Below are 27,820 nucleotides of genomic sequence, written 5' to 3' on the forward strand. Positions count from 1 at the left end.
ACAAAGCCACGCTGTTGTAGCCCGTGCAGAATGTGGTCTGGCAATGTCCTGCTGAAATAAGCATGGACGTCCCAGGAACAGACGTCGCCTTGATGGCAACATATGTCTCTCTAAAATCCTAATATACACATCAGAGTCAATGGTACCTTCACATACATGCCACTCACCCATGCCGTGGGCACTGATGAACCCCCATGCTATCACAGATGCTGGCTTTTGCACCTTTCGCTGATAACAATCAGGATGGTCATTTTCATCTTTGGCACGGAGAACTCGACGCCCGTTTTTTCCAAAAAATAGCTGAAATGTGGGCTCATCTAACCACAGCACACGGTTCCACAGTCTTTCGGTCCATCTGAGATGAGCTCGGGCCCAGAGAGCTTGCCAGCGTTTCTGCATAGGGTTGATGTATGGCTTCCTCTTTGTGTAATACAGTTTCAAGTTGCATTTCTGGATGCAGCAACGGACTGTGTTAAGTGACAATGGTTTTCTGAAGTACTCCCAAGCCCAGGTGGCTATAATTGTCACAGTAGCATGACGGTTTCTTAGGCAGTGCCACCTGAGGGCTTGAAGATCACGCGCATTCAACAGTGGTTTCCGACCTTGTCCTTTACACACTGAGATGTCTCTGAATTCTCTGAATCTTTTCACAATATTACGTACTGTAGATGTTGAAAGACCTAAATTCTCTGCAAACTTGCGTTGGGAAATGTTCCTTTTGAACTGACTAACAATTCTCTCATGAATTTTGACACAAAGGGGTGAGCCACGACCCATCCTTGCTTTCAAAGACTGAGCCTTTGATGGACGCTACTTTTATACCCAGTCATGATACCTCACCTGCTGCCAATAAGCCTGCTTAATGTGAAGTCTTCCAAACCGGTGTTACTTGAATATTCTGTGTACTTTTCAGTCTTATTTTAACTCTGTCCCAACTTTTGTTGAGTGTGTTGCAGCCATCAAATTCTAAATTTGTGTATATTTACAAAATACAATTAAGTTGGTCAGTAAAACTATTGAAAATCTTTTCTTTGTACTTTTGTCAGTTAAATAAAGGTTCACGTGAATTAACATATCACAGATTTTTGTTTTTAATTGCATTTTGGAAAATATCCCAACTTTTCTGGAAATGGGGTTTGTAGAATATCTACATGACTAATCACTAGATCATTATAGGAACCTTTCTTCAAGATCATAAGCTAAAGCTGACAGTTTACTGAGCCTTATGCAATATAAAAAATATAGCAAATAATAAATGACAACACAAGAAAAGACATCAGGTAAGATTATGGCCAAAAACAAATACTCCAATGAGAGGATTTGCAAATGCATTTTCAGAACAATGTGGATTAAGGAAAGAAAACAACTTGCACAACAACCTCCTGCACTTTGAAATTACATAGAGAACAAAAAATAGAAGCGGTACGTTTCAAAAGAAAATATACAATCTCTAAAATTCACGCAACACACCACCAGTAATGCCCAGTGTTCCATTCTATTAATCAATACTGCAAAATTAATTTACAGCAAATGTAATTGGAATGTGTTCACTGTATAGTTTTGGGTACTTCCTCTGCTATGCATCAAGTATAACAATATTCCCTTCATTTATAAAAGCCTAATCTAAAGGTTGGATGGGTGTTGTCTCTATTAAATCTTCTAATCTAGGCCTTCAGCAACAGCCAACTGGCCCTCAAATTGGAATTTCAAAAAGTGCATTTCTGAAAATCCATTATCAACAAAATAAAAGTCTCCCGTTACCTGATGAAACTTTTGGGAATTTTAAAGTGTAACTTAAGTCTTGTCCAGCAATGACAAACATTTCTTCCACATTTGAAAATGTGTTTCTGTTATTTACAACCAGAAAATCTACTGCAAGAGCTCTTTGGCCACAGAAATGTTTAATCATTTTCATTTGAAGAAAATTCATCAGGTTGATAAAGTTCTCAGAATACGGAGATAAATTTGTATATTGGTGGTGTCAATCAGATCCACTCCCAAGTCATTAAACTGCACTTTCAATTAAACAGTAAATAAACATTAAATGCAACAAACCAAGAATGATGCTAAAGTCATAACCTTCCAGTCTCGACTACTAACTCCAAATCAAGCCAGATTTTCATTTTCATTGCTAAATAACCCCTTTTGAATTTAACCTTTGATCTCCTTGGTGTACTAGCAGAATTAGTGCACTTGATTCAAACAGTACAAAATTTAAGCATCTGCCTTCCTCATCAGTTAATTTAATCAATTGTTCATTCAGCTACATTTAACATGATGTATTAGAAAGTTTTATTTTTTTTAACTGCTGGCTGAAGCTTAAAAGCGAAGTAAGACATCAAAGTGATTTATCTAACAGCACAATGCAACACCATTGAAAGCACATGGAAGTCCAGCACAATCTGTAGAAGTATCATGGGTCTACTTAAACCTTACAGGAAATGTGAAATATAATTCCTCCCCTGAACACTTGCAGTGTACAATTACAAAGTATAAAATGAGCAAACAATCATTTTGTTTCAAATAAGATATGCTTTCTACAGAAAAAAGCTGAATTTGGAAATACAATTGCTAACCTACTCTTTATTAATAAACTTCAACTGATTTACAATGATTTCAGTCCTACAAGAGGCTTCCAATCCCCGTTGGCAACATTTATTGAATGATATATGACAAAGAGGCCATCTGCCTCTTCTATGCCTGTGACAGAAACAAAGTTGTCCCCAGAGTGCCACAAAATTTCCCCATGCAAATCTTTGTCTAATTCCCTTTTTAAAATTACTACATTGCCTGATTTCAACAGCCTTTCAGGCAGTGCATTCCAAAATATAATCCTAAAAATATTTCTCCTTACATTGTGTTTGGTTCTTTTGGCAATTACCATAAATCCGTCACAACACACACTTCCTTATGTACTTTATCATAATCATTAATGACTTTGAACCCTCTCTGCTCTAAGGAGAGCAAACCTTGCTTCTCAAATCAATGTTTGTATAACCAAATTCCGTCATTCTTAGTACTGCTCTTATAAACCTGACCCCTCTTATTCTCTATAAAATAGCTTTTAAAAAATGGTCTGCCCTTGCACATTACTGTAGTTGTATTATAAATGTTTGGCTTAATCATTTACTCTATAATAGCTCTTTAGTTTTTTTCCTGGGTCAAATAAACGACTAAATATTTGGTTAAGTTGCATTTAATTTGCCGTACATCTGTCTATTTCCCACTTACATTCTTCTGAAGTCAATTACAATCCTCATATGTTTATTACACTTTTGATTCTTGTGAACTGAACTCAGTTATACTGGACTCCTGGTTTGATGTTTAATTTTCTGTGTTGTTCACTCATTTTTTGTCATTTGCGTAATCTGTTATTTTTTATGCACGTTGGGTGCTTGATGTTTTCTTGAACAGGTTCCGTAGTGTTTCTTTGTTTCATAGCTGCCTGCAGAAGGATGAATCTCGGAGATGTATACTGTTTACATACTTTGATAATAAAGGACATTCAAATTTTAAAATTGTACAGTTACCCATTAATGATTGTCAAAAAGAGCAGCATTCCTGCACAAATCACTGCATAACGGTACTGTACATTTACATTCAATTAATAACTCAATTACAAACACTTGGTCCAATTGCTGCCCTTTAATTTCAGGAGATTTCACTTCACAAACAAATCTGCCAAACTTTATCAAAAGCCCTTTGATGTTGATGTGGACATTAATGGTACTAATCTTACTCTGTCTTTACCACTTTATCAGTTAGTTAGTACAAAGTAAATTGAATCTAATTTGCCCTGAACAACCAATACATTTTCAAACAATTTATTTTCTCCCAGATTGACTTCTTTGAAATATTCCCCAGCTTTTATATTAATGTTAGATTTATCCTTCTTTCGTTTTCTGAATATTGCCACTCCACAATCTTTGTAATCCTCTGCCACCATTCTTACAAGGAAGGTTTGAAAGATTATGGCTGGAGCTTCTAAAATTCACCAGATTTTCATTCCTGTGACTAGAATGCATCCCATCTGGTTAAAGATGCCTTTTCTACTCAGCATTACTAATCTCTCAAAATAACTCAACTTTAGGTAAAAATACTATTTCCTTTTGGATTCCCCTTTTTCCCATTAAGTATGTACATTCCTATTGTTAATAATTAACTACATTTTGTTGAGCAACTTATTTTATAACCATTTTGAAGACAGGAGAACGGGGTTGAGAAGGAAAATAAATCAGCCATGATCAGATGGCAGAGCAGAACTGATGGACCGAATAGCTTAATTCTGCTTCTTTGTCTTATGGCTCAGGTCAACAGAGCAGATGCTCTGAACATTCTAAGTGGTAATTGTGGCAGGACTGTCACCCACATTCTGATGGAATATTCCTTTACATGACAGATTTGTAGAGAAAAGAGTCTTTTCTGCGTATCTCAATTCACCTCTATCAACCGTGCTTTATGGACTATTCCCTTGTATACAGCAATGGTTAATTACTACATCAGAAAGGCTATCAATTCCATCACAGAGTATGAGGTCTAACTAAAACCTACAGACTACCTACAGCCCATGAACGAGCACTGCAAACTCATGCAGATCAAAAGCTCAACTATACATACGGTAATTCAGGACATTTTTCCAGAGAGGTTCATTCCACACAAGGACCTATGAAGAAAAACTAATGTATCAGAGGTTTCAGTCAGTGTTTATTTAAAGACTTTGTATAAATTACCACAACTAAATTTATTAGTGACATTGGCTGTAATAAAATATTAATTTTGACAATAAAAAAGCACAAGAAACTAGGTCTGCCGCAGACTACGCAAACATGTTGAGTACTTCATGCAATACGTATAATCACCATCTTTCAAAATTCAACATATGACTTGGATGAGTAAACTGAATATCATATTTCTACATTTGCTGGCAACACAAAACTGGAGTGGATTGTGATTCATGATTGTTGTTGACCACGATGCCTCTATATGTTAATCCTATTTACCTGCTTTAGGCCTCTATCCTTCTACTGCTGTCCCATATGGATACTTGTTGAAATGCTTTTTAAATATTACAATATTATCACTTCCATCTCTTCTGGCAGTTCTCTCTAGGTAATTGTCACCCTCTGTATGAAAAACCTTTCCCTCTGATTTCATTCAAATTTCTCACCTTTCAAATTAAACCTGTGCCTGCTCGTTCTAAGCTTCCTTGTTATGGGAAACTAAAGATTCTGACTATTCTACACATGCCCCTCATAATTTTATAAATTTCTATAATGTCCTATGTTCCAGAGAGAATAAACCCAACCTATACAGTCTCTCCTTATAATTACCGTACAACTCTCCAGCCCTGGCAGTCTGTCTTTTTTTGCATGCTCTCCTTTGCTACGATGTGTGGTAATCAGAATTGTACACACACTTCATGTGGTCTAACCAATGTTTTGCACAGCTGCAACATGACCTCCCAACTCTTATGCTCAATGCCTCAGCCTACAGACACACCATACATGCACTTCATTACCACTTTCAGCTATGTTGGCCTTAACTGCAAAGGTTTTGAGTACAGATACAAGCATGTCTAACTATAACTACTATGGGGCCTTGGTGAGACCACACCTAAAATACTGCATGCAGTATCAGTCTCCTAATCTAAGAAAGATTCTAAGTGCCGTAGAGGAAGTGCAATGAAAATTTACCAAACTGGCATGGCAAGATTTTAGTACAAGTAGAAATTAGGTTGACTAGGCTTGGATTCACTAGTTTAGGAAATCTCGTTGAAATTCTGCCAGGGTTCAATAGGCTAGATGCTGGGAAGATGTTTCCCTAGCTATGGAATGGGTAAGATAGTGATCACACTCATGAGGTAAAAAATTGGAGTGAAATGAGGAGCAAGGTCTTTAATCACAGGTTGGTAAATCTGTGGACATCTCAACCATGCAAAATGTAGAGAAGTCAATCACTGAATATACTTATATAGTAGATAGATTGCTAGACACCAAAGTTATCAAGTGTATGGGGAGAAAAAGGAAATATGGTATCAAGGTAGAGGATTTACCATGATTGTTTTGAACTGTAGGTCAGGCAAAAAAGTGTTAAAAGGATTCTTCTGTTTTTCAAGGTTTCTATCATTTAATTTTGATCTATGTCAAATCACTTTATATTTAATAGGGAAAAGGTTGACTGGCACAAATCCAGTACTTATTTTGACCATGCTGCTAACCTGTTCTTAGCTATAACATAGGAAAAATCTTTTTTGTAAAGGCAGTTTAAAAAATTAGTTTACATCATGTTCCTCAAGATGGTCATTTTTTGGCCCCATCCTTTCACAATTTTAAACTGTACATGTTTATTCCCTCTGAAACTTCGTCAAACACTTTGCCTTTCTTTCCTTTTCCAGTTCTCTCTGATACCTCAGCTCACATCTGTCACTGGCTATAAGCTATAGGGTAGTGCAGTACAACAGGCCCTTCTGTCTGCTCCAACCATGATGCCAATTTAAACTGCACATCTGCCTGTAAATGGTTATTCCACCACTGCCTCCCCTTCCCCCTCGATTCCCTGTCTGTTCACGTGTCTGTCTCCTCAGTGTTGCTACTGCTATCTTATCTGTTTTCACCACGTTCCCTGGCAGCATAATCCAAGCCATCTGCCACTCCCTTTGTGAAAAAAAAGGCCTCATAAATCTCCTTCAAATTACACCCCACTGATCTTAAATTTATGTTTGCTAGCATTTGACATTTTTGCCTTGAGATAAAAAGGCTGACTGCACTCTATGTCTCTCAGGTCATCTGTTAGCACCCCACACTCCAGAGAAATCAGTAATGAGTAACAACAAAAACTTGCAAACTCCATTCCATATATAACATAGGATTAAGAAAGCCTGCACTCAAAGCAAACTGAAAATAAAATCCAACCAGAACTACAAGGACGACTTGAGGGCTTGAACAGCTTACTGATATTCCTATGATGATGCATGTCTCAGTTTTACCATCTTTGTCTGCCAAATCAATGTTACTTTAAGTCTCCCAGCACGCTTGTTCCTAACTGCGCTTTCCCATTTCTGTAACTCCTCATGAATTTGTTTTTAATCACCAAAGCCCATCGTCTGCTCCACTAACCCTATTCATACTAAACACCTTACATTTAAATATCATGCTGATAAATATAGCAGATTGTTCCTTCTAAGGAACTGCCTACCTGTCTTTCAAAACTACTGGCTACATCTTTTCCTCAAATAACTTAAAATCCTTCTCTCAAGGCAACTCCCGTCTCATGAGTGGAATGCTTTGTTTCCAATGCTGTGATCCCAATGCCTGCATTTTAAATTACATGACCTGGAATACAGGAAGGAGATAGAGAGCTTAAGGGCATGGTGTCATGACAACAAACTTTCCTTCAATGTCAACAAAAGAGCTTGTCATTGACTTCAGAAAGGAGGGCAGGGCACATACTCATGTCTACACAACAATGTACAAGATTCAAGATTGTTTCATGTCATTTCCAGTTCACAAGTGTAAGGGAGAACAAAATATTTGTTACTCCAGATCCAGTGCAATATATAACAAATATACACAATAAAAAACACAATAAATATAAATACAGAATATAGCTTATGTAAATAGATTATATGTACATAATGTAATGCCAAGTACAAGGGTGTCTGTACATAAGGTGACTGAAGTAATGATAAATGATAAAGTAGTGGTGGTGGGGTGGATTAGTAGTTGGAGCTGTTATCAGCTTACCGCTTGGGGAAAGTAACTACTTTTCAGCTTGCTGGTCCTAGCATGGATGCTACATAGCCTGCTCCCTGATGTCAATGGGACAAGCAGTCCACGAGCAGGTGGTGGCATACTTCATGATAATGCTGGCCTTTTTACAGCACCTTTCTACATTAATGTCTTTAATGGCGGGTAGGCTGGTGCCAATGATGCACTGGGCAGTTTTGACTGCTGCAGTGCAGTTTCCCTACCATGCAGTGATGCAACATGTCAGGATGCATACAACGCATCTGTAGCATGACGTATACTCATATTGATGTGCATAGTCCAGTTCTCTATGGTCTCCTCAGAAAGGAGAGGCATTAGTGAGCTTCATTTGATTGTTGAGGTTGAGAGCGTCAAGTTTCTAGATGCGAACATCAACAATAGCTTATCCTCGTCCAACCGTCTGGATATCACAGTAAAGAAAGCTCAACATTGCCTCTACTTCCTGAGCAGCTAAAGAAATTTGACATGTCCCTTTGACTCATACCAAATTTTATCAATGCACCAGGGAAAGCACTGTCTGCATGCTTGGTTTGGCAACTGTGCTGCACGACTTGCAATAAACTGCAGAAAGTTAAGGACATAACTAGAGTAATAAAACTCTTGTTAGGTCACATCTGTATTACTGCACACTGTTCAGGTCACTCCACTGTAGGGATAATAATCTTGAGGCTTTGAAAAGGGTGTAGAAGGGGTTTACCAGGATGCTGCCTGAATTAGTGGGCATGCATTGTAATGAAAGGTTAGACAAACTTGGGCTGTTTTCTCTGCAGAGCTGGAGGCTGAAGGGAGATTTGATAGTGGTTTATCAGATTAAAATCGAAATAGATAGAGTAAAAAGATAGTATATTTTTCCCCAGGTTGAAATATCTTAAACCAGAAGGCATGCATTTAAGGTGACGGGGGTAATTTCAAGGGAACATGAGGGGCAGGTTTTCTTTATACCTGGAATGCACTGCCTGAGGTGGTGATAGAGGCAGATACATTAGAGATGTTTAGATAGGCACATGAAAGTGAGGAAAATGGAAAGATATGGACATTGCGTAGGTAGAGGGGGATTCCATTATTCAGTAATTTGATTACTAATTTATTTGGTTCAGCACAACATTGTGGGTAAAACAGCCTGTTCCTGAGCTGTTCTATGTACAGTTCAGCACAAGAACCCGTCTCCCCCTACGTACACTTCTCTGTAAAGCCGCCAGCATAATCACGACCCCACCCACCATGGACATTCTCTCTTCATGCCTTTATCATCAGGCAGAAGATATAAAAGCCTGAAAGCACATATCACCAGGCTCAAGGACAGTTTCTACCTCACTGTTATCAGATTCTTAACCAACCGCTTATACGATAAACTCAACTTCTTTATGATTTTGAACTGTATAGCTTACCCACACTGTATTTTTTCAGCAGCTTTTATACTTTATTCTGCATTGCTATTGTTTTATGTTATTCTAGCTCAATGCACCTTGTAATGCTTTGATCTGTATATAAGACAAATTTTCACTGTATCTTGATACATGTGATAAGATACCAATTCCAGTAACACAATTATAATTGAAATTAGAATCAACCTTTCAATTTTTCATTAATGTTTGACACCATGTCCTCTTGTACACCAGGATTTGACTATTACTAAAAGATCACGTGTTCAGCTACTATCCCTCAAAGTGCCCTTTTCACCACTTAGTTAGACTGACCACAAATAAAAAATGTATTGATTGTGAGAGCTTCAAGTGACTCTACAACAAAATCCTTTTGGGGCATAAGTTCCAAATTTCCACTGTGCTTATTAAAGATATTTCTCTTTTTCACCATTACATGGCTTAGATTTTATCTGAAATTGCACACTTGAGAAAATAGAGGAGTAAGTATGCGCCATTTTGCCCATTGAGCCTGCTCCACCATTCAATAAGAACATGGTTGGTCAGACCTTGGCCTCAGCTCCATTTTTTTTTGTTTATTCTCTTGGGTTTACAACAGACCAAAAACTAATTCAAGTTTTAAATTCTTACAATGATTCAGCCTCCATAGTACTCTGGTTCACAGCTCAAAATAAATTTATTATCAAAGTATACATCAACCATATACTACCTTAAGATTCATTTTCAGCAGGCATTTACAGGAGGAAAAAGAAATACAATAGAATTTATGAAAAACTATACAAAAACAAAGACTGACAAACAACCAATGTGAAAAAGAAGATAATCTGGGCAAATAAAAATTAACATTGAGGATGTGAGTTGTAATGAATTGATATTGTTGTCCAAAGGGTTTTCATGGTCAGGCCTTTCTTCCACACAGATACTGCTGCTGCTCAGGTTGGGACCTGGCCGGATTTAAACTCAGGACTAACCACCTTGAAATCCAGTATTGATGCCACTATACCACCAGTGTAGAGGACTATTAATATTCATGAATATGTGAAAAATAAAAGTACTCTCTTAATTTGGTGATTGCTTAGTCCTAGATTCCCCTTTGAAAGGTGACATCCTATCAGCATACCTTATCAAAAGGATCAGTTTTCATTTTACCAAATTGTTGAACCTCAAATATTCATGTCAACCACTTTATCTCAGAACTCCACCTAGTGAATCTTTTGAGAACTGCCTTCAATGCAAATATAGAACTCAATAATGAATGAGATCAAACTCCATGCATTGACCAGGCCAGCACATAGTACAATTGGAAAAAGACACTGCCATTTTTCTTATCAATTCCTTTTGCAATAAAGTCCAACGTTCCATTTGACAAATTACTGCATTATTACTTTCTGTGCTGATACACAAGGTCACTCCCCTCTGAACTGCAGGTGCAATATTCAGTTTCTCTCCATTTAAACAATTTCCTCACAGCAATAAATCTTTGCACAGCCCTGTTTCAGGGATTTGAAGAAGCTCCTGAATAGGTGTTGTGTTAGATATACACCTAAATGCAGGCGAATGGGATTAGTGCAGATTGACAAAATGGAGTCGCTGTAATACACATCTCTGGGACTCTTTTGTGTGAAAATAGGTCAATGATAAAAATTATAAGAGGACATAAATGTAGATGGGATACAGTTTCTTCTCTGAAAATGACGAACCTTTGGAACTCCTTTTAAAGGGTGATGGGAGCGTTTTCTTTGAATATTTATAAAGCTGTTAACAATTGATAACAAAGGTAAAAGCAAAACCTTTGCAGGCACATGGGAATACAGAATTGAGTTTACAATTAAATTAGCCATGATCTTATTAAATAACAGAACAAGCTTAACGGGCTGAGTTCTAATTCTTATGATCGTTTATGTGTCGCCATTTGCCATCCTTTTAGGACATCTCTATTTTATTTGTCGATTACACTATGTCATTAATGAGTGGGGCTGGAGCTGGCTGCAGAGGGTCGATGGGTTGGCGAGACAACTCCAAGTGGGTCGGGGAGGGGGGCAGCGTCTGGATAGGTCTGGTGGGGGTAAATGAGGACTATACCCAGGATGGGGCACTTGACGCCCTCCCCACCAAGGTCGACCGCCGCCATTATCCGCACTCAGGCCTGGCCAAGGACGTGACGATCCGGGCCCAACCTCGCCACCGCTATAACCCTTACCCCTGTTTCCTTCTCTAAACAATGCCCGCCTCGCACCGAAACATCGGAGAGCCCGGAACAAACACTCCGACCTTACCGAGTGTGAAACGGCAGAGCGGAAAAGGCCCGACAGCGACATGACGGCCGCTAACTCGCAGGATCGACGCCGCTGCACAGCCTAGCGCGCAGCAACTACAATCGAACTCCGAACGGGTTAACCCACCCCGTTCATACGATGTGGGTGTGCTGCATTGAATGCGGAGTGCGTGCACTGCATCTGATGCTTATATTTTTAAAGCAAACTCTATTTATAATAAAAGTATGCAGAAGAAGAACACAGCGTCTTCTCCACACTCACTATTTGCGCAGAAGCACCACAGAGCTGTGTGCTTAGCCCCCTGCTCTACCCAATTTATTCTTATGAATGTGTGACCAAGTATATCTCCAACGCGGTATTTTAAGTTTGCTGATGACACCATTGTTGTTGGCAGAACCAAAGGTGGTGACAAATTGGCATATAGGAGGGAGATTGGAAATCTGGTTAAGTGGCGCCATAACAAACTTACTCAAAGTCAAGCAAAACCAAAGAGCAGGAGGAAAATCAAAGAGCCTACAGGAGGAATAAACTGGAGGTCCATAAACCAATCCTCTTTAAGGGAATAGAGGTAGGGCCAATAGCTTCAAATTCCTTGGTATTAACATATATGAGGATCTATCCTATGACTGATACATAAATGTGATTACAAAGAAGGCATGGCAATGCCCCAGCTTTCTTAGAAACTTAAGTAGATTTGGCACATCACCAATAAGTTGGCATGGAAACACAAAGCCCTGGTACAGAGAAGGCTACAGAAAGTGGTGGATACAGCCCAGTCCATCACAGGCAAAGCCAGTTCCACCATTGAGTACATTTATATGGAGCACTGGCACAAGAAAGCAGAACGCAAATCATGGATCCCCAATATCCAAGCTATGCTTTCTCCTTGCTGCTACCAATGGGCAGGGGTACAGAGGACTCAAGTCCCAATCCAACAGGTTCCGAAACAGTTTATTTATTTATTTATTGAGATACAGCACAGAATAGGCCCTTCCGGCCCTTCGAACTGAGGTAAAATCTGGGATTGGTGGGTGGTGCAGTTTTGTCAGAACATCAGAATTGAACGCTGAACTCTAACACTCCCAGCTATAACAGCATCACGCTAACCACTATGCTACTGTGGTACCCGGTTATTACCATACAACCATCAGAGTCTTGAACCGGAGTGGATAACTTCACACACCACTGCTCTGAATTGATTTTGCAAACTATAAATGAATTTTCAAGGATTCTACAACTCATACTATTTCTGTTTTTTTTTCTTATTTGCACAGAAGATCTTCCTTTGCACATTGTTGTTTGTCAGTCTTTGTCTGCTTATGTATAGTTTTTCATAAATTCTTCTGTATTTATTTTTTCCCTCAAGCTAGTATGGTAACATATACAATATGTAGTTTGATAATAAATTTATTTTTAAAATACTTTGAAACTCTGTGACTCAGAGGGGGAGCAGTGAGAAGAGGCACGCTGTGGTGTTAGGGCAACAGACAGGAGGTTCTGTGGGCAAGAACAAGATTCCTGGATGGTATGTTGCCTCCTGGGTGCCTGGGGTCCAGGATATCATGGCATTCCTTTAGTATTCTTAAATGGGAGGGTGAACAGCTAGAAGTTGTGGTCCATGTAGGTACCAATGACATGGCTAGGACGAGTGACGAGTTTCTGCATAGGGAGTTCAAGGAGTTAGGTGTTAAGTTAAAGTGCAGGACCTCCAGGATTGTGATCTCAAGATTGCTACCTGTGTCACATGATAGTGAGGCCAGAACTAGGAAGATTATACAGTTTAATACATGGTTAAACAGTTGGTGTAGGAGGGAGAGCATAATATTTTTGGATCATTGGGCTCTTTTCTAGGGAAGGTGAAACCTGTACAGAAGAGGCAGTTTGCACCTGAACTGTAGGAGGACTAATATCCTAGCAGGTAAGTTTGTTAAAGCTGCACAGTGATGTTTAAACTAGAGTTGGAGAGGGATGGGAACCAGAGTGCCAGAACAGTTAGTGGAAAAGTTGTGGAGACAGATGTTGGTAAGATCTCAGATAAGTTAGGAATCAAAAGGTGAGTCTACTATCCGGAGCTGCCTACATTTCAACGCAAGTAGTGTCGTAGGGAAGGCAGATAATAGTGCTGAAGATGAGGTAGCTGGTTTACAAACAGAGGCAATGTATTGTGAGGAGAGGCTGTTGAATCATTGTGAGTAGAGCTAAGGAACTGCAAGGGTAAAAAGACCTTGATGGGAGTTATATACAGGCCCCCAAATAGTAGTAAAGATGTGGTCTACAAATTACAATGGGAGATAGGAAATACATGCCAAAAGGGCAATGTTACAATAGTCATAGGGGACTTCAATATGCAGGTAGATTGGGAAAATCAGTTTGGTGCTGGATTCCAGGAGGAGGGGTTTCTAAAGTGCCTATGAGATGGCTTTTTAGAGCATCTCGTAGTTGAGCCCACTAGAGGATCAGCTATTCTGGATTGGGTGTTGTGCAATGAACCAGAATTGATTACATACCTTAAGATTAAAGAATGCTAAGGGGCAAGTGATCATGGTATGACCAAATTCATCTGAAAATTGTGGAGAAGCTCAAGTCAGATGTATCAGTATTACAGTAGAACGAAAGGAATTGCAGAGGCATGAGAGAGGAATTGGCTAGAATTGATTGGAAAAGAACACTGACAGGGATGATAGCACAGCAGCAATGGCTGGAATTTCAGGAAGCAATTTGGAAAACACAGGATATATACATCCCAAAGAGGAAGAAGTATTCTAAAGGAAAAATGACACAACCATGGCTAACCAGAGAAATTAAAGACAGTATATAAACCAAAGAGAGGGCACATAATAGAGCAAAAATTAGTTGGAAGTTAAAGGGTTAGGAAGCAACTACAGAAAGTCATTAAGAAGAAAAAAATGGAATATGAAAGTAAGCTAGCTAATAATATTAAAGGAGATACCAAAAGTTTTTTCAGACACATAAAGTAGGCGAGAGTGGATATAGGACTGCTGGAAAACGATGCTGGAGAGGTAGTAATGGGGGACAACAAAATGGCTAGTGAACTGAATAACTATTTTGCATCAATCTTCACTGTGGAAGGCACCAGCAGTATGGTGGAAGTTTCAAGTTTCAGGGGTCATGAAGTGTGTGTAGTTACCATAACTAGAGACAAGGTTCTTGGGAAACTAAAAGGTCTGAAGGTAGCTAAGTCACCTGGACCAGATGGTGGCTGAAAGGTGGCTGAAGAGATCGTGCAGGCATTAGTAATGATCTTTCACGAATCACTAAATTCTGGAATGATTCCAGAAGACTGGAAAATTTCGAATGCCATTCCACTCTTCAAGAAGGAAGAGAGGCAGAAGGAAGGAAACTATTGATCAGTTGGTTCGATCTCAGTGTTTGGGAAGATGTTGGAGTTGATTATTAACGATGAGGTCTCAGGGTACTTGGAGGCACATGATAAAATTGGCTGTAGTCAACATGGTTTCCTCAAGGGAAAATCTTGCCTGACAAATCTGTTGGAATTAGAGCCATAGAACTTTACAGCACAGAAACAGGCCTTTTGGCCCTTCTTGGCTGTGCCGAATTCTTTGAGGAAATAACAAACAGGATAGACAAAGGAAAAACAGTGACGTTGGGTATTTAGATTTTAAGAAGGCCTTTGACAAGGTGCCACTCATGAGGCTGCTTAACAAGCTATGAGCCCATGGAATTATAGGAAAGATTCTGGCATGGATAAAGCAGTAGCTGAGAGGCAGGCGGGGAAGAGTGGGAATATAGGGAGCCTTTTCTGACTGGCTGCCAATGACTAGTGGTGTTCCACAGGGGTCTGTGTTGGAACTGATTCTTTTTCCATTATATGTCAATTATTTGGCTGATGGATTGATGGCTTTGTTGCAAAGTTTGCAGATAATATGAAAGTAGGTGGAATGGCAGGTAGTTTTGAGGAAGTAGAGAGACGACAGAAGAACTTAGATTAGGAAAATGGGCAAAGAAGTGGCAGATGCAATACAATGTTGGGAAGTGTATGGTCATGCACTTTGGTCGAAGAAATGAAAGGTTGACTATTTTCTAAATGGAGAAAAAAATACAAAAATACTGAGGCACTAAGGGACTTTGGAGTCCTAAAGGTTAATTTGCAGGTTGAGTCAAAGGTGGGGAAGGCAAATGTGATATTAGCATTCATTTCAAGAGGACTAGAATATAAAAGTACACATGTAATGTTCAGACTTTATAAAGCACTGGTGAGGCCTCACTTGGAGTATTGTGAGCAGTTTTCGGCCCCTTATCTAAGAAAGGATGTGCTAAAACTGGAGCAGGTTCAAAGGAGGTTCAAGAAAATGATTCCAGGATTTTATAGCTTGTCATATGAAGAGTGTTTGATGTCTTTGGGCCTTTATTCACTAGATTTCTTTTGAATGAGGTGTGATCCCATTGAAACCCATTAAATGATGTAAGGGCTTGATAGAGTGGATGTGGAGAGGATGTTTCCTATCATAGAAAAGTCTAAGACCAGAGAATATAGCCTCAGAACAGAGTGGTGTTGTTTTAGAATAGAGATAAGAAGGAATTTCTTTAGCCAGAGGGTGGTGAATTTGTGGAATTTGTTGCCACAGGCAGCTGTGAAGGCAATGTCTTCATGTATATTTAAGGCAGCGTTTGATAGATTCTTGATTGGTCAGGGCATGAAGGGATACAGGGAGAAGGGAGGAGATTGGGGCTGAGAGGAAAATTGGATCAGCCATGATGAAATGGCAGAGCAGATTCGATGGGCCAAATGGCCTAATTCTACTCCTATATCTTATGGTTTTATATGTTCTGTGTGTGATGTGCAGTGTCATGCAATGTGCGTGTATTGCTTCTGGTGTGCAATGTCATGTATTTTTTTTACTTTAAAAATAGTCTCTATTTATAATCAAATTTTCAAAACAAGAATACAATGCAAAGCTTTTTACATTCTTAACAAGTGGAAATAGAATTGGTTTATAATCACCAAGACCAAGGAGATGGTGGTGGACTTTAGGAGATCTAGGCCTCATATGGAGCCAGTGATCATTAATGGAGAATGTGTGGAGCAGGTTAAGACCTACAAGTATCTGGGAGTACAGTTAGACAAGAAGCTAGACTGGACTGCCAACACAGATGCCTTGTGCAGGAAGGCACAGAGTCGACTGTACTTCCTTAGAAGGTTGGCGTCATTCAATGTCTGTAGTGAGATGCTGAAGATGTTCTATAGGTCAGTTGTGGAGAGCGCCCTCTTCTTTGTGGTGGCGTGTTGGGGAGGCAGCATTAAGAAGAGGGACGCCTCACGTCTTAATAAGCTGGTAAGGAAGGCGGGCTCTGTCGTGGGCAAAGTACTGGAGAGTATAACATCGGTAGCAGAGCGAAGGGCGCTGAGTAGGCTACGGTCAATTATGGAAAACCCTGAACATCCTCTACATAGCACCATCCAGAAACAGAGAAGCAGTTTCAGCGACAGGTTGCTATTGATGCAATGCTCCTCAGACAGGATGAAGAGATCAATACTCCCCAATGCCATTCGGCTTTACAATTCAACCACCAGGAGTAAGATATGTTAAAGTGCCGGGGTTAGGACTCAATGTATTTAAGTAAACTACTTAAGAACTTTTTAAAAGCTATTATTAATGCTTTTTGAGAGGGTGATTTTAGATGCATATCATATTTTTACTGAGTTAAGTATTGTATGTAATTAGTTTTGCTACAATAAGTGTATGGGCCATTGGAAAAAATGTTGAATTTCCCCATGGGGATGAATAAAGTATCTATCTATATGTAGTGAGTTACAGTAAAACAGTTGTCTGGCATACTGTTCATACATATCAAATCATTGCACAGTTCATCGAGATAGTACAAGGTAAAACAATGAGAGTGCAGGGTAAAGTGCAGCATCTACTAAGTGCAGATAAACAATAAGATGCAATAACATAAAGTAGATCGTGATGTCAAGAGTAATGAGGAAGTAGGCATTCTTAGGATTATTTGGTCAATACATTCAGTGTTGCTAGTTCTGTATGTAGTAGTGTTGACATTTATTTTTGTATAGAGTGTTAGGACGTATTCTGGAGTTATGGTATATAGCAACAGCAGCCAGTCTTCACACCTGAACATGGATTGTAGATTGGATTTAAGATACAGCTCTAACCAATGATCTTCCTGGAGCTGCATTTTGGGGCTGATTGCAAACAAAGGAACATTCCATTTGACCTCAGGTGCCTGTATGTGGACCAGAGTCAGTGGGAATTAACATTCATTTTGGGTGTCTGGAGTGCGGGTGTGATGATGGAGGTGTTTGAAAGTTATATGTCAATCAAAGGAAGCATTGTAGTTACATTGTAACTATAGACTTGTCCTGCTGTTATCTTTGATCTTTAGCATATTAAAATATCATGTAATATTGGGTCAGGCAGGCCTTTTCTTCCAAGACTATCTCAAATATGATCCCTGTTGCTCATTTTGCTGAATAAAGACTTAAATATTAACTAGCTTCAGTGCCTCTCTGGTGACTTCATTCACAGTCACAAACTTGACTCTCATGTGGCCCACTGGGGTAATGCACCCTCTGTTCTTTGAGGGGTTTCCTTGCAAACTCAACCCTAAATGTCCAGTGGGAACCTGGATTGCGGTGCTCCCCACAGAGTCATTGTATTGGCTGCATCTATCTTTACTGCATCACTCCGCACTCATTGCTGCAGTCTGGAATGGGCCAGTGTGCAGCTTTTCTCCTCAAACATCTGATGTGCAGTGTTATGCAACTAAATACATCCATGCTGTTTCTGAGATTTAAAAAAAAAAGAAAATTTTATAAACACATAACAAGTCAGGCTCAGCTGTGGAAATAGGAAGTGATGAACTTCCATCAGAATTAGGTAAAGCTGAAAGAACAAGCATGTTTTAAATGACAGTTGGTGATAGGGATAGGGCAAAGTCTAGGAGAAACACAAATAGCGTTGGTGTTGACTAAGAAAGCTTGTCAAGTGCATTTTAGATGTCTGGAGGAGATGGAACTAGAATGTAACTTCTCTGCAGCTTAAAACATGCTTATTCTCTAACTTGTCTGGCCTCTGATGAAGAGTTATCAAGCTCCACTGAAGTTGTTGAATATTTTTTAAAAAATCAGGTTTCTGGTTTGTTCTTGTTTTTTATGTGCTGTGGCTGATATATATAAATGCACATGTGCAATATCTTGTGCTGACATTTCACAGAAATATTTTTGTGCTGTGTCTCCTGTACATGCCCCATAAACATTGTACTTATGACAGTGGATCAGCCAAAGAAACAGGAAGTGAAGCAGCCCATATGACACACAGCAAGATCTATTGTGCAAGAAAAACAGTCAATATGCTCAGAAAGCAAGATCTATTTAAAGAGTACAGGAAACGGAAATGAAAGTTAGTAATCTGGATAAAAAACCTTTTTTTTCCAAAACGTGCAGCGAGTGGAGGATATTCATGTGCAAATTATATCGGTCTATCTACAGGCATGTGCTTACAAGATTTGATTGACAGGCAACTACAATTGTCTTCAAAGTTGTCACCAAATGCAGGCACTACGTTGAATGAAATGAGTATTAATTATAAAGTAAAAACATTTGAGATGTTAGTGACAGTGAAAGTCAATAAATCTAAATAATTTGATAACCTATATTCCAGTGTTTTGAAAGGAGTGGCTTTAGCTTCGGTTATTGTCTTTTAAAACTCTACAGGTTCTGTAATTTTTCCTGCACTTGATGGGTGGCAATCGTAATTCCCCCTCCCTTGACTCCCCTCTTTTCTCCTCTCTTCACCTTCCTATCATGTCCCCAGTGCCCATCCCCTTCCCTTTCTCCCATGATCCCACTCTCCCCTCCTATCAGATTCCTTCTTCTTAAATCCTTTATCTTTTCCACTTATCGCTCCCCCACCCACCTGGCTTCACCTATTACCTTTCAGTTTGTACTCCTTCCCCTCATCCCACTTTCTTATTCTGGCTTCTTCCCCCTCAATTTCCAGTCCTGATGAAGGCTCTCAGCCCCAAATGTCAACTGTTCACTCCTTTCCATAGATGCTGCCTGATCTGCTGTGCTCCTCCAGCTTGCTCTGTGTGTGCTGCTCTGGATTTCCAGCATCTGTAGAATCTCTTGTGAATAAAATAACTCTATCTTGTTAAGATCTTATTGTCTGCCAGCACTCTACTTTCTCTGTAAATGTAACACCTTATTTTACATCCTGTTATTGTTTTCCCTTGCACACTGATGTGTTGAAAGGATCTGTGTGGATGGCATGCAAAACAATGTTTTTCGCTGTACCTCTGCGCATATGACAATAAAAAGATCAATTTATTAATTCATCTAAATACACAAACTTCGGCATTTGTAAACAATTCCTCAATCTCAACACAGATTTAAAAGTATTCAAAAACTATTTGACAAATATTACTATAGGAACCAGACCACTCCTATTTCATTACTGTCAAGTCTGGTTATTCTCTCCTTTGAGCAACAAAAATACTGTAGTTTGAAGATGTTTGTCAGGATTTGAGGATATGTACTAAAGTAGAACTACATGTATGTCTGCGAGATGAGTGCAACATTGACAAGGAAATTAGTTTGCATGAATTTGAGATTCAGGATGTGTGTAAAAATGTTTTTTGAAGAAGGATAGAAAATACATCTTGCTGCCTGATCAACATACAAAATGAGTGTCTGTGAAAATAAACAAATTAAGCAATCATTTGTCCTATAAATGATTATGGTGATTGGTTGCTTGTTTTTCTTTCAAAACAGTGAAGTCTAAATTACAGAACAAAATTGAAAATTTGGAAGAACTCAGCAGGTCGAGTGGCATTAAAGAGGAAAGGAACAGAGCAGGCATTTCAAGTTGAGGACTTTTCATCAGAACTGGAAACATGAGAAATCCAGTGTTGTAGAGAGAAGCAGGGGAAATCCAGTGTTGTAGAGAGAAGCAGGGGAAATCCAGTGTTGTAGAGAATAAAGAAATGTCTGTGATAGAATGCAGAGCAAAGTTGTCAAGCTAACAATTAGCTTATCAAGCACCGCTTATGCTGACAGCTCATTCCACACTCTCATGATCTGCTGAGTGAAGATGTTTCCCCTCATGTTCCCCTTAAACTTTTCACCTTTCACTCTTAACCCATGACCTCTAGTTGTAGTCCCTCTTAACGCCAATGGAAAAAGCCTGCTTGCATTTGCCCCATCTACACCCCTCATAATTTTGTATACCTCTATCAAATCTCCTCTCAATCTTCTGTGTTCCAAGGAATAAAGTCCTAACCTATTCAGTCTTTCTTTATAACTCAGGTTCTCCAAACCTGACAACATTCTTGTGAATTTTCTCTGTATTCTTTCAAACTTATTTACATCTTTCCTGTAGGTAAATGACCAAAACTACACCAAAAGCTCCAAATTAGGCCTCACCTGTATCTTATACAACTTCCTATCTCCTGTACTCAATACTTTTGATTTATGAAGGCCAATGTGCCAAAAGCTTTTTTTACAACCCTATTGACTTATGAAACCACTTTCAATGAATTATGGACCTGAACTTCCAGATCTCTTTGTTCCACCACACTCCTCAGTGCCCTGCCATTCATTGTGTAAAACATACCTGGTTGGTCCTCCCAAAGTGCAACAGCTTACTGCATTAAATTCCATCAATCATTTTCAGCCCACTTTTCCAGCTGGTCCAGATCCCAGTGCAAATTTTGAAAGTCTCCCTCACTGTCCGTTATCATCCGCAAATTTGTTGATCCAGTTAACTACATTATCATCCAGATCATTGATACAGATGACAAACAACAACAAACTCAGCACCGATCCCTATGGCACTCCACTAGTCACAGGCCTCTGTCAGAGAGGCAACCATTTACTACCACTCTCTGGCTTCTCCCACAAAGCCAATGTCTAATCCAATTTACTACCTCATCTTGAATGCTGAGTGACAGAACCTTCTTGACCAACCTTCCATATGGGACCTTATCAAATGTCTTGGTAAAGTCCATGTAGACAGCATCCATGTTGCTGGTAACTTCCTTGAGAAACTCTACAAATTGGTTAGACACAACCTACCACACATTAAGACATGCTGACTATCCTTAATCAGTCCATGTCTATCCAAATATTGATATATCTAGACCCTTAGAATATCTTCCAATAATTTTTCCACTACTGATATCAGACTCACCAGTCTATAATTTCTTAATTTATTTTTAGAGCCTTTTTTAAACAGCGGAACAACATTGGCTATCCTCGAAACCTCTCATACTTCACCTGACGCTAAGGATGATTTACATTTCTCTACTAAGGCCCGGCAATTTCTGCAGGGTCTGAGGGAACACCTTGATAAACTGTAGGGATTTATCCACCCTAATTTTCCTCAAGGCAGCAAACACCTCCTCCTCTGTAATCCGGATAGGGTCACTGAAGTTGATGCTGCTTTGTCTCACCTCTACAAACTCTGTGTCCGACTCCTGAGTACATACAGATGCAAAAAATTCATTTAAGATCTCCTTCATCTCTTTGGCTCCACACGTGGATTATCATTCTGATTTTCCAGAAGACCAATTTTGCAATGCTTTTGTTTTTAACATAGCTGTAGAATCCTTCACCTTGTCTGCCAGAGCAACCTCATGCCTTCTTTTAGCCTTCCAGATTTATTTCTTAAGCTTTCTCTTGCATTTGTTATACTCCATAGGTATCTCATTTGTTCCTACCTGACTATACCTGCTATGCACCTCCTTTTTTTCCTTAACCAGAACCTCTATATTTTTTGAAAACCAAGGTTCCCTGCACCTGTTATATTTACCATTTATTCTGACAGGAACATACAAGCTTTGTACTCTTACAAGTTTCATCTTTGAAGGCCTCCCACTTATCAGGTACACCTTTGCCAGAGAATAGCCTGTCCCAAACCACACTTGCCAGATCCTTTCTGATAACATCAAAACTTGCCTTTCTCCAATTCAGAATCTCAACCTGTGGACAAGATCAACCTTTCTGCATACTTACTAGACGCCATGTGTTCCTCTATAAAAACTTTTGTCACCAGCCATATCTCATTCCCTCACAGCAGATCAAGTATCACGTTTTCTCATTGGGACTTGCCTGTACTGATTAAGGAAACTTTTCTGAATGCAGAAAAAATGGGATACTCTTTCCCATCCAGCCCTTTTACAGTGTGGGAGTCCCAATCAATATGTGGAAAGTAAAAATCACCTACTATGACAACCTTATGTTTCTTGCAAAAGTCTGTGATCTCTCTACAAATTTGTTTCTCTAAATCCCTTGGACTATTGAGTGGTCTGTAATATAGCCCTCTTAATGAGGTCATACCTTTCTTATTACTCAGTTCCATCCATAACATCTCACTAGATGAGTTTTCCATCTGTCCTGTCTGAGCACTGCTGTGACATTTTCCTGACAGGTAACACCACCCTTCCTCCTTTAATCCCTCCCACTCTGTCGCATCTAAAACAACAGAACCCCAGAACACTGAACTGCCAGTCCTGCCCTTCCTAAAATCAAGTCTCACTAATGACTACAATATCATAATTCCAGGTGTTGGTCCAGGTCCTGAGCTCATCTGCCCTTCCTACAATACTTGCATTGAAATATACACAGCTCAGACATTAGTCGCACCATGCTCAACGTGTTGCTTCATGACTTTGTCTGATGTCTTAACAACAACTGTCTCCACAACCTCTCTACTGTCTGTTCTGGCACTCTGGTTCCCATCCCCCTCCAACTCTAGTTTAAACCTCACCGTTTTGCACTAGCAAACCTTCCCACTAGGATATTAGTCCTCTTCCAGTTCAGGTACGAACCATCTCTTCTGTACAGGTTGTACCTTCCCTGGAAGAGACCCAAATGATTCAATCATTTGATGCCCTCCCTCCTATACCAACTCCTTAGCCACATGTTAAACTCTATAATCTTCCTATTACTGGTCTCATTAGCACATGGCATGGGGAGCAGTCCTGAGATCACAACCCTGCAGGTCCTGCCCTTTAACTTAGCACCTAATTCCCTGAACTCTCTTTGCAGAGCCTCGTCTCTCGTCATAACTCTACATGGACCACGACCCCTGGCTGGTCCCCTCTCACTCAAGAATGCCGAGGACTCGATCTGAGATGTTCTAGACCATGGCACCCAGGAGACAACATACCATCCAGGTATCTCAGTCTCATCCACAGAACCTTCTTTCTGTTCCCCTAACTAATCCCCTGCCACCACAACTTGCCTCTTCACCCTCTCTTTCTGAGTCACAGAGCCAGTCTCAGTGCCGGAGACCTGATCACTGTGACTTTCCTCTGGGAGGTCATCTCCCCCAACAGTATCTAAAATGCTATACCTGTTGCTGAGGGGGATGGCCTCAGGGATACTCTACCCTGACTGTTTAACCCCTTTCCCCTTTCTGACTGTTGCCCAGTTACATATACTGTATTCTTGGGTGTAACTATCTCTTTATATGTCCTGTCTTCACCGCCTCCCCCCAGCCTCCCGAATGTTTCAGAGTTCATCCAGTTCCATCTCCAGCTCCTTAACGTGGGGTGATAGAAGCTGCAATTGGGTATTCTTCTTCCAGGTGAAGTCATCAAGGACACTAGAGGTCTCCCTGCCATCACATGTCCTGCATGAGGAGCATTCCACTATCCAGCCTGTTATCTCTACTGTCCTAGCTGAGCAAATATAAAGAAGGAAAAGCAATAAACCATGGGGAAGAAAGAATCTACCTACAGCTGTTTTGCTTTCTCTGACTCTTCCTGCTGAAGCCTCAAGGAGCTAAAGCCTCAAAATCTCCACTTTAACTCTGTCCACTTCAATGATGGCCACTCTGCTTGCCTCTGCCTTATTTAAATTTTTTCTTTACAATCAATCCCATACGCTGATTGGCCGCTGTTCAAAAACTGGAATAAAGTGATATACACAGGGCAGTCATTTAATTGGCAATTGGTTTCTTCTTTGTAGCGGAGAATAAATTCTGCATTCATCACAATACATTAAATTGAAAGAAATGGAAATGAATCGATACTTCACTAGTGTATCCCTCAGACTGGGGCTCATACACCAAATTGGCTCGCTAACTGACTCTGCTAATAGCCACGTGACTCAGCAGTGCGAAGCCCACCTTTCACAAGCAATATACATCTAGGGTCGATATGATTTGGGGTTCAACCAAACAGGAACATTGAGATGTTCCAATTAAAGGAACCTCGATTTGAGTGAATGTTGTGTAAATTCTGTCCATACATGGTTATTGGTGCCCAGAAATGACAGATTGTACACAGCTAAAATAGTTAAAAAGTATATTTACCAATTTTCAACTTTATTAAACAGTTAACAGAGAAATAAAAAGAAAGATAAAAGATCTCATTTCAGTTAACCCAGCCTAATTATGCACATAAACATTGGAGCTCGTTTCTGTAGTAGCTGGGAGTAGCTTTACCTGTGGTGCTGAATTCTCATCACCAATCACAGGTAGAACTTCCCCTCTTGGAATCCTCTGGCTCGCAAAGCTCTCCTTATGATAGAGTCTCTCCTTTGGATGGGATCCTCCAGGCATGTTTCCTGGCCATCCCACTCCTGGTGGCTGACTCAACATTGCTAAGTTGGACAACCCTAAGCTGAAACCAAAACATTCTTACCAGCAGAAGATTCGGCTTTTACAGAAAACTGCTAAAATAGAATACCTCACAACATAGCAGTTGAAATCTTAACCATGGCATTACACTTGGAAGAACAATTTTCATCCCTGGATAGCAGGATGAGGAGAAGTGAAAAAGCAGGTGGTGGTTACATGAAAAAGTGCCAGGAAAATTGGAATAGCTGATGGAGATGTAAATGTGGACCATGGAATCACAATGGGATGTTCTTTACAGAATACTGAAATAGAAGAGGAGGGAAATGGGTCTAACTGTGGGTCTCCCATTGATGATGGTGGAAATAATGGATGATAATCTATTGATTGTGGAACATGGTGGGGTGGAAGATGAGATCAAGGGGAACTTTAACCTTCTTCTGTCTAGGAGAAGAGGGACAGAGAGTGGAAAGGCAGCTAGTAGAAAAGTGCTTGAGAGCTCTGCCATTCTAGACAGGAAAACATGAAGACATCTTTAAGACAGTGGCATAGAAAACTTCATCATCAGAGATGTGGAGATGGAGAAACAGAGAATGGAATTGAGGCCTTAGAGTAAGTAGGGAAGTGGGGTGGGAGGAAGCGTGTCAATGTGAAAGCCAGTAGGGTTTCTAGTTATTGACTAATCCCAGGTATCTAGGTCACAAGGATCTGTGAGACCCAAAAGTCATGAAAAGTGCCACGTTGATGCTGTTTTCTTTCATTTGCACTCTTTTCAGAAACACATTTCAGTTACTGAAGCTTGCTCATGTAATGACAAAATTTGCAAAAAGTAAAGTGCAACATTAGTGGCTAATAGATATATTTGCATCATATCCTTATACCCTTATCTCCCAATGTTTCATTGTTCTGCCCAAGGAGTTGTTGTCATGAACTCTGACTGGAATATTCCATTCCTATCGATAAGGAAAGAACTGGAATCCCAGTGACTCCTCGGGATCACTAAAATGGAGAAGGAGATTTTGGGATTGTATGAGAACCTGAAACCATGCACTGGGAACACCTAGGAGCCCCGGTGAGCAGTGCAAGGAGTGTACCACCTCATAAAATTCTCAGGACCACATCTGTGGAAAAGTCTAAAGTTCCCTCACCAGCCTCATCAATCACTCAGATCATTAAAAAATAGAATAGAAGTTAGTTGTCTTCCATCCTGAAGAAATACCTGCAAAAAGAAGAATCTCTAAAAGCAACTATTCAAATTGAAGTGCATAAATTTGCATAAAATTGAAACTTGAAGGATTAATTAAAAAATGAATGAGGTATTTTTAATGACGAGTTATTTTGTTGGTCTTTCAAGCAGAAGAATGCATGAATTTATTGTCTTATATTAGGAAATGGTTTCTACTGCCCTCCATTGACAAAATTGGAAATGCAGATTAAATAACTGGAAGGCTTGATTTTTAAAATTATTTTATTTAGTGACAGGTCTTCTGGCCCAGTGAGCTTGCACTGCCCAATTACACCCATGTGACCAATTAACCTATTAACCCGAATATCTTTGGAATGTGGGAGGAAACCAGAGCACCCAGAGAAAACCCAGATGGTCATGGGGAGAATGTACAAACTCCTTACAGACAGCGATGAAATTGAACCCAGGTTGCTGATGCCAGAATAGTGTTACACTAACTGCAATGCTACAGTCTTACACTGTGTGAAACAGCATACAAATGAATCAATGCAGTTTAAAGGCTTCTAAACTGTTATTTTTTTAAATAAGCTATAACTTGTAATGCGTGACCTTCCCTTATTCTGGGATAAAGTACCATGGGTTTCTGTGTGTGTGTGTGTGTGTGTGTGTGTGTGTGTGTGTGTGTGTGTGTGTGTGTGTGTGTGTGTGTGTGTGTGTGTGTGTGTGTGTGTGTGTGTGTGTGTGTGTGTGTGTGTGTGTGTGTGAGTGTGTGTGTGTGTGTGTGTGTGTGATTACCGGACTGGAAAATTAGCAGAGTTCTTTTCTTCCTTGCACATCAGAGAAGCTGACATGTGAGCCCCTCTACGTTGAGATCTGTTAGCTCAGGATTTTCTCATATAATTTGCAATGCATAAACTAATTGGTGCATATCTTTTTTTTAAATGAAGAACAATAATTATTATTGAATCAGTCCCAGCATGCTGGCTTTCAGATCATTCTGTATGATAAGATAGATAGATAGATAGATAGATACTTTATTCATCCCCATGGGGAAATTCAACATTTTTTTCAGTGTCCCATACACTTATTGTAGCAAAACTAATTACATACAATACTTAACTCAGTATAAATATGATATGCATCTAAAATCACCCTCTCAAAAAGCATTAATAAATAGCTTTTAAAAAGTTCTTAAATAGTTTACTAAAATACATTGAATGGTAACTTAAGCTCACTTTAACATATCTTACCCCTGGCGGTTGAATTGTAAAGCCGAATGGCATTGGGGAGTAATGATCTCTTCATCCTGTCTGAGGAGCATTGCATCGATAGCAACCTGCCGCTGAAGCTGCTTCTCTGTCTCTGGATGGATAATAATGATGTGTATAGCTGTACATTCCTGGCCCTTGCTTCCAACTTTCCATGCTACTGAATTGTGCAGTAACCGAAACAATTTGATAATTATCCCAACTGCGCTGTGACTGGCTTTGAAAGAATAGATGTCAGTGGAACTGCCCTATTTGAGGCTTTGTTGCTGTAACAGTCCATTTTCCCTCCCTTCTATGTGTTATAACTTTTGTATTTTATGTGGACCAACTAGAACACATTTGATATTCCAAATTTGCTT

The 27,820-nt window shown here is 39.7% G+C and overlaps 2 protein-coding genes across 4 annotated transcripts in view; one reads left to right on the top strand and one right to left on the bottom strand.

The window, feature by feature from the left end:
• The window catches only part of ndufv2 (NADH:ubiquinone oxidoreductase core subunit V2), a 59,068-nt gene extending 47,490 nt beyond the window's left edge, over positions 1–11,578 (bottom strand). Inside the window, exon 1 of the mRNA XM_073047365.1 lies at positions 11,425–11,578. Coding sequence (XP_072903466.1) covers positions 11,425–11,466 — 42 coding nt within the window. The 5' untranslated portion in view covers positions 11,467–11,578. The remainder of the gene's footprint in view (positions 1–11,424) is intronic.
• The window catches only part of acss2l (acyl-CoA synthetase short chain family member 2 like), a 153,248-nt gene that overhangs the window by 56,302 nt on the left and 69,126 nt on the right, over positions 1–27,820 (top strand). The gene's annotated exons all lie outside the window — the stretch shown is intronic.

The sequence above is a fragment of the Hemitrygon akajei genome, chromosome 1, assembly GCF_048418815.1.
Source record: "Hemitrygon akajei chromosome 1, sHemAka1.3, whole genome shotgun sequence".
Classification (NCBI taxonomy): Eukaryota; Metazoa; Chordata; class Chondrichthyes; order Myliobatiformes; family Dasyatidae; genus Hemitrygon; species Hemitrygon akajei.